At 35.2% G+C, this 7,065-nt stretch overlaps 1 protein-coding gene across 6 annotated transcripts; it reads right to left on the bottom strand.

Moving 5' to 3' along the window:
- Window positions 1-1,311: 1,311 nt before the first annotated feature.
- On the bottom strand, window positions 1,312-5,779 carry LOC144711327 (uncharacterized). Of its 6 annotated transcripts, XR_013583525.1 has the most exons (9): window positions 5,554-5,711; window positions 4,746-5,065; window positions 4,461-4,632; window positions 4,147-4,312; window positions 3,897-4,016; window positions 3,596-3,703; window positions 3,244-3,516; window positions 2,347-2,526; window positions 1,312-1,759 (listed from the first exon to the last, which is right to left on the bottom strand). XR_013583525.1 is itself a non-coding variant. In XM_078585280.1 (8 exons), exons 2-8 carry the CDS (start codon window positions 5,041-5,043, stop codon window positions 2,428-2,430), a joined length of 1,236 nt encoding a protein of 411 aa, XP_078441406.1. In that variant the 5' UTR covers window positions 5,044-5,065; window positions 5,651-5,779; the 3' UTR covers window positions 2,275-2,427. The 6 variants fall into 6 exon arrangements, 5 of the variants coding, with proteins under 5 accessions (XP_078441406.1, XP_078441403.1, XP_078441408.1 ...); XM_078585280.1 differs by lacking the exon at window positions 1,312-1,759 and having other exon boundaries at window positions 2,275-2,526; window positions 5,651-5,779; XM_078585277.1 differs by lacking the exon at window positions 1,312-1,759 and having other exon boundaries at window positions 2,275-2,526.
- Window positions 5,780-7,065: the final 1,286 nt, after the last annotated feature.

Raw genomic sequence — 7,065 nt, 5'->3', positions numbered from 1 at the left:
ATGAATAAGTATGATTAAGGTTTATTAATTGCAAAATGAATTTATCCTTTAATTAATTCATTAAAAATTGGATAAAATTTTTGCTTGCTGTCTCCCTGTGGTTCGACCCCTTGCTTGCTCTATATTCTATATTTAGTGATTAAGGGTATTTATAAATTTTATTGTATAAGTCTAAACGTCAAATCACTGACATATTTACACACATTTTTAGTCTTATTAGGCATCCAATAACTTGGGCAAAAAATTGATAAAAATGGGCGATCTGATCTCTTGGGCCAAAATTGATAAAAAATGGAACCATAAACAGTTGAGGGGAACCCGTTCCACCCCAACACATCTCTCGTACTATCTCTATCTAGTGTTGCTGCTGTTTGTTCAAAATGTAAAATCCAATTAAAAATTTATTTGATTATTAAAATATATTCTCATTTAAAAATTTGCATCTTTATGAATTTGATGTCTTCAAATTCCATTAACACATCAAAAACCCTAAAAAACTCAGAATATCCTTCCAAAATAATCATTTAATCGTGATAATACATGTATAATCATATTCACATAAATTCACATGTAAAGAATAATAAAAGGCAATGATTTTTGTGGTATCCATAGTGATAGATAGGACTACTAGACCCGTTTGGAGCCTTGGACATTCTTATAGTTAGTTTGGACCATTAACAATGCTTGTTTGTTTGATCCTCTTACCATTTCCAAGAAACTTTACAGTTCTTCAAGTTTTATATTTCTTTATTCATTATCTATCTATACTTTTTGGGGCATAATTTTGTATTCCCATTTTTAGTTTACTCTTTGTATATATATGTGAAACTTTTTATTATCCTTGAATTAATTATTCTAATTACAATAAATATAAGGGCTTTCTTGTGAATATGAGATTTTTTGAATTAGGTGGATATTTTCAGTTCTTGTACGACTAAGAGTCTGGTAACCAGCTTCTTTAAGGTTTTGTTTTACTGGAGATCCTAACGACAATCATGAACAAAAGCTAGGCAAGCCAACAAATTAGATCATTAAAGTCTAGGCAGCCAATTGGTAAGTCAGAAATCCAGTCGGGAAGCTAGCTGATTAATAACCTGGCCTCTGGCCAAGCAAGCAAAGCATCCTAATCAGCTAGGTTGCCAACTAACTGAGTAGCCTGTCAGGAAACAAACAAGAAGCTAGTTGGTCGGATCACCTTCCAAGTTGATCAATACTTTACCTCTATTGGTATGCTTCCTATCCAACTAGTTGTTTGGCTTCCTAACTAGCCACCTAGGCATTCTTACGGCAAGTTAATAACACAATCAATAATGAACCAGATACATGACTTGGTCACTTGTCAATTTTTTGGGTGCTTAAAGAATTTATTACATTGTAGGCTAGCTAGGTAGATAGTGTTGGGCTCATAGCCTTGGTTCAATCATGGAAAACAAGTTTTTCCATGGATGTGGAAGTGATAATTGTTTAAAAACAGATATCCAATCATAAATCATACGCAGCTTATGGGGAACTTGTTCCACCCTTGACCTGCTCACTTTGAGATTGTTCTGAAGCCGTTTACATGCTCAGCCTGAAGAAGAATCCAGGGATCACGTTGTTCTTGGATCTCCACCTCTTCTTCTTTGACTCTCCTTGAAAATCTACAAGATCTTCTCACCTTGAAGACACTCTGCTTAGTTGAGGGGAGAAGAGATTAGAGTGGAGAAAGGGGGGCTCTCAATTCTAGCTGGCTTGTGTGCTTGCAATGGGTGCCCCGTCCCTGTGTATTTTATACTTCTTTATATAAAGGACATTATGCTCATTGAGAATAATGTAGGAATGTTATCTTTGATAAAGGAATGATTGTCAAATGTCATCTCCACGTTGAGATGTAGGAGAAACAACCTACATATCCTCAACTTGGCAGCAAACAGAACTCATAAGATCATATAAATGCAGTCTACTTAGGTGCACATAAATGAAACTACATAACCCCAACAAATCAAGGCTCGCGCTTTCTCTAGAGTGAAACAAATAAGAAAAAGAACATCGTTGCAAGTGACCTAGATATGAGATCTGTAAATGCAGTCATAACTAAAGAGAACAGAAAAGAAACTACAGAATCAAAAGCCCTCTCTCTTTCTCCTCTCTCCTCTCTCTCTCTACATATATATATGTATATATATAGAGAGAAAAATAGTTTGTGATCCAAAGGTGATGAGAAATATGATGCTGACTTTCATTCGGGAAGGAAGACTAAAATTCCCCGTAACAGGCATAAATGAAAACCCCATCAAACTGAAGAGCATAGAATGGAGCTACATTACCCAAAAATAAAGGATTTCAATGACAAAACAACAGCCTTACAAAATTGAGGTCTTGGCATGGAAATCTATTCAGTGCTTCATGCTGAAAAATATCACCAGAGTAACCTTTCAGAAAATATATTTACTTCAGTGGATGACTGCAGTCGAGGAAGTTCTCCCATGTTATTTTTATTGCCTCTCGGAGCGTCTTAGAAATAGAGTCCTCATCGATGGAATCTTCCTGAAAAAAATAAAAGAAAATAAATATCCTAATTTAATATGATTTTAAGATAAGGTACTTCTTTAAAATACTTGAATATAGAGAGATACTTATAACCTGATTAATAATAAACTTTTAACAAGCTTTTGCTTCCAAAAAAGATAAAAATACCTACCATGTAATGTCCGACGAAACTTTGAATGTTGCAGAAAATTAGAATATATCAGAACTTAAATTTCAAGTTGGTGATAAAAAATACTACTTCTCTTAAGAAATAATGAATTAGCGTGCGCGTAACCTGAAGAATGGTTACTTTCAAACAAGGGTTTCAGAAAATAAATCCATCAGAGGAGAGTTTCGAAGTTATTTTTTATGAAGAAAATAGTTTCAAAATTGTTTTAAATTTTATTGCGACCATTGCACCTTCCAGAATAAAAGAGCATTAGATTTCTTGGAAACAAAATCCATTCAGCTTAATTTTTAACTCGGTCGAGAAAAAAAAACGTTTAACTCAAAAGAGTAAAAGGAGATGAGCGCTTCAGAGGAAAGTAAATCGAATAAATCTACATAAATTGAAGGATTTCTTAAGATAAACTTCCTGTCACTTGAAAATGGGTAGTAACATGCTCCAAATCTAACTTCTGATTAACTTTGAACAAGGTTTTTAAAGAGAAACAAGCACATGAAACCAGAACAGTTAAGATTCTCCCATTTATATTCAAATTATTTACTACTCACTGCAAGCCATCGCTTTGCTTCATTCATCTTGATGGTAAGTTCATGGGAGACAATGCCCTTGTCGGAGACGTAATCAAATCGGCTAGCTCTTCTGAGATAGAGAGTCAAGAAAGAACCAATTTTATACTTCCTCTGCCTCGTATCCCACGATCCCACCACAACAAATCTGTCATTAAATGTTTCCTTTCCCAACTGCCATTTCAAACCTCCCTTCGTGCCCTCATCAAAAATCGCGGCCTCCACTAACCTGCACAAACCTTCTTTAACTTCATCCTGGCATCAGTTAACTTGTCAGTGCATTTAGTTAAAAAAAATTACATAAAATCGAGAAATGAAAGTATGATAGGATTACCGGTATGTCGGTATGATTCTGTTTCCTAGTAAGCATGACCCGCAGATCCAGATCCCTATCTAGGCATGACACATTTTGAACCATGTGCCTCATGAGATCTGAGTGGACCTGCAGAAGAATATTAAAATCAATATATTATCAGATTAATAAACTTTCTCGAGTGATCTTCCCTCTTTTCTTCCAAAAAAGACAATATAATGTAAAATTAAAATGGTTGGGACTTATTCAGAAGACAGAAGTAAAAGGAAAAAATTTCCCAAAAATGATTCAAAGCGCTCGTTAGAAAAATATAAGGACAGACCTTATGCAGTTTCAGTTTAAGAAAAATATAAGGACAGACCTTATGCAGTTTCAGTTTATCAGAGTCTTCCGCAACGACACACTTGCACATGTATATCTTGTTTTGCAATTTGTCAATTATCTGGCATGAAACCCACAAAATATAGAAAATTAATCCAACAATTGAGAAAAAGTTAAGCTTAAAAATTAAGCTTCAACCCTAACTTCATAGCATCAATCTGCGCTATCCCAAGTGAGCTGAAAGAACTAACCTTAATAAGATATTGCGTCTTTTCCTTGGAAAATAGAAACCCAACTTTAGGAATAGCCTCTTGACTAACTTCTTCCAGAAAAAGTGGGGGCAAACTGGTGTGAAATACTTTCTGGAGTCTATGAAAGTCTGGCAGTTTTAAGGTTTCAGGAAACGAAGAACGAACCCTGGAAAAGAGGAGTAAAGGATCGAAAAAAAATAAATAAGTTGAAATTTCTTGAATATAATATCTTCTACTAAACCTTTACATCAAGAGGTGAACTATATAAATATAATGAGAGTGAAGAATGATGTTCAAACACCGAAATCGCATACTGCATAAAGATGACTTTCCCCACTCGAGTAACAAGCGCGGGAGAGAAAACAATATCTTGGGATTTGATCTCAGTTCGTAGAGATTCCAATGAAGAAACCAAGTCTGGCATCAATTTATCTGCGATTGAATCCCACGGGTTGCTTCGAGCCTGTTCTAGAGCTCCTTCAACTGCTAGAAATCGTCAAATATAAATGAATCATGAGTTTCAAATCGACTCAACCACTAAACATTAGCAAGAAAAGAAAGCAAAATCTTAGAACACCAAAAAGAAATTTAAAGAGGACCTGGAGATGGATTTAATCTGGCCAGAACAAAAGGTTTTGATCTGATGTCATGCTCCAGAAATGCCAATGAAGCACTCTCAAGGCACCATGATCCCAGTTCTGGATCATCGTCCTTGACAGAAAATGGCCACCATTTTCGAAAAAAATCTCTGGCATAAACTATGCCATCGGCTTCGATCTTCGAAGATGATGGATTGATGTTCAATTTTTTCCTAAATTGTGATTGCACCGATTCTGGGGGACGAGACGGCTTGACGAAATCCACCGTTTGTCGTTTGTGAGGGGGAACGTAAGACATGGCCTCAACGATTCAACATCTCCTAAAAAAAAGGGGAAAAAACGCAGTGGTTAGCCGAAGAAACGTTTTGAAATGGAGGTGATCCGTCAAGAATCTGCAAAGTTCGAACTCCGACGTGATAACTGATGTCGGAAATATTTTTCGAAAATTGGATCGATGAGTAATTTGAACGCAACGATCCCCTGTTCTTCTAGGCAACGCATTGTCGCTCAATAACAATAAATCAAAACTTGAAAACAGTTATGCACGTCGATCATGTATCAATGAAAACGTAATCGCATCAAAATCTTCGATGACATAGATCACAAACATCTGTAAACAAAGAACCTATCCTTTTCGAAAAGTAGAGAGCAGACTAATTAGATAGGAACGATCCCCTGTTATTCACTATCAATAAATCAAATATCGAGAACAGTTAAGCACATCGATCAAGTAAAAAGTTGAACCTAATCGAAACTAAAACTTGGTTGATTCAGATCACAAACAGCGGGAACAGAATAGTTTTCCTACCTACTGATCAACGCTTCGTCAAAAGTTCCTGATCTTATTTTTAAATGGTGAAAATTGAAGATCAGACGAGATTTGCCGCTCGACGTCGCATCATTACCTGATCCTCAGTATCACCGTTTCTTGAATGAGAATATGAACAGGTCGCCTTGTAACCGCTAAACGTCTCATCAGTAAATCAAATCAATCAAAAATGATGTACATTTACATAAATTAATATATACATAATATATATACACTTACACATATACACACATACATGCATACTTACAAAGTGTATATGTGTAAGTTACACATATACATGCACATACGCACATACATACATCTCAATGAAAAAATATTTTAAAATATTATTTTTAATGAGTTATTTTCATGCAAAATATTTTTCTAAAAAATGATATACATTTACATAAATTAATACATACATAATATATATACTTACACATATGCATACGTGCACATATACACGCACATACACACATATATACATCTCAGTGAAAAAATATTTTAAAATATTATTTTTAATGAGTTATTTTTCGTGCAAAATCTTTTTCTAAAAAATGATGTACATTTACATAAATCAATATATACATAGTATATATACTTACACATATGCATAAATACATCTATACATGCATACTTACACATAGACACACACATAATACATCTCAATGGAAACATATTTTGAAATATTTGTTTTAATGAGTTATTTTCATGCAAAATCTTTTCTCAAATGTGTTATTTTAAATTTTGCAGGCCTGGAGTCAAATTTAAAGAAATAAAATAAAAAGAAAGAGAAAGAATAATAAATAATGAGTTATGCTTGTGGCCCAACTATTTGCAAGGTGCAGCACCGCCCACACCAACTGCAAGTTGGCAAGCGCAAAGTGCGATAGTTGACTAGTGGATGGCGAGCGTAGTGCTGATGTACCACAAATCATGCTTGCAAATCAACATTTTTTAAGTGTTTATGAAGTCATATAATGAAATGACGAAGCATTTTTATGTTAAATTCCAATTTTATGCAATTATTCATTCACTATGTAAAATGTCCTATTTTGAATGAATTTTTTCATGACTAAAAAATATTATGAAACTCGTTGATTAAGTAGAAAGGAAATAAGAAGAAAAAAGAATAAAAATATTACATAAAAAAGAGGTGAGGCCCCAAGGACCGCATGCAGGGCCGCGACCTCGGTCGCCACCTGCAGCCAACGCCACACACGCGGCACACTGCAGCCACAGCCAATCCGCGGCCCCTCAAAGAGGTCCAACAGGTATATAGAATCGCGCTTAAGGTAAGTCCGTGTATGACATTTTATTTCGTATCGTTATGAATTTCGGAATTTATATACTGCTTGTGTTTTCTAAAAATAGCAATATGGGATTGTTATAACAGACAGCTTTTCAGAGGATCGGCCTGGGCCACAGATGGGCAAGAATGTGATTGTGGCCCATCGAGTCGCGATCTTAAGAAAACTTGAAACAAACCAGATGGGGCTTCAAGCCAGCCCA

The sequence above is a fragment of the Wolffia australiana genome, chromosome 13, assembly GCF_029677425.1.
Source record: "Wolffia australiana isolate 7733 chromosome 13, ASM2967742v1".
Classification (NCBI taxonomy): domain Eukaryota; kingdom Viridiplantae; phylum Streptophyta; class Magnoliopsida; order Alismatales; family Araceae; genus Wolffia; species Wolffia australiana.
Note: the sequence above shows the minus strand (reverse complement) of the source record. Positions and strands in the feature narration are given on the sequence as shown.

What these genes read in the sequence shown, in the direction of transcription:
- LOC144711327 (XM_078585280.1), bottom strand. Translation starts at nt 5,043, where the DNA reads ATGTCTTACGTTCCCCCTCACAAACGACAAACGGTGGATTTCGTCAAG. An exon ending in TTAAACTGAAACTGCATAAG is followed by an intron (nt 3,704 to 3,896) that starts GTCTGTCCTTAT and finishes ATTCTTCTGCAG; the next exon opens with GTCCACTCAGATCTCATGAG. An exon ending in AGAATCATACCGACATACCG is followed by an intron (nt 3,517 to 3,595) that starts GTAATCCTATCA and finishes AACTGATGCCAG; the next exon opens with GATGAAGTTAAAGAAGGTTT.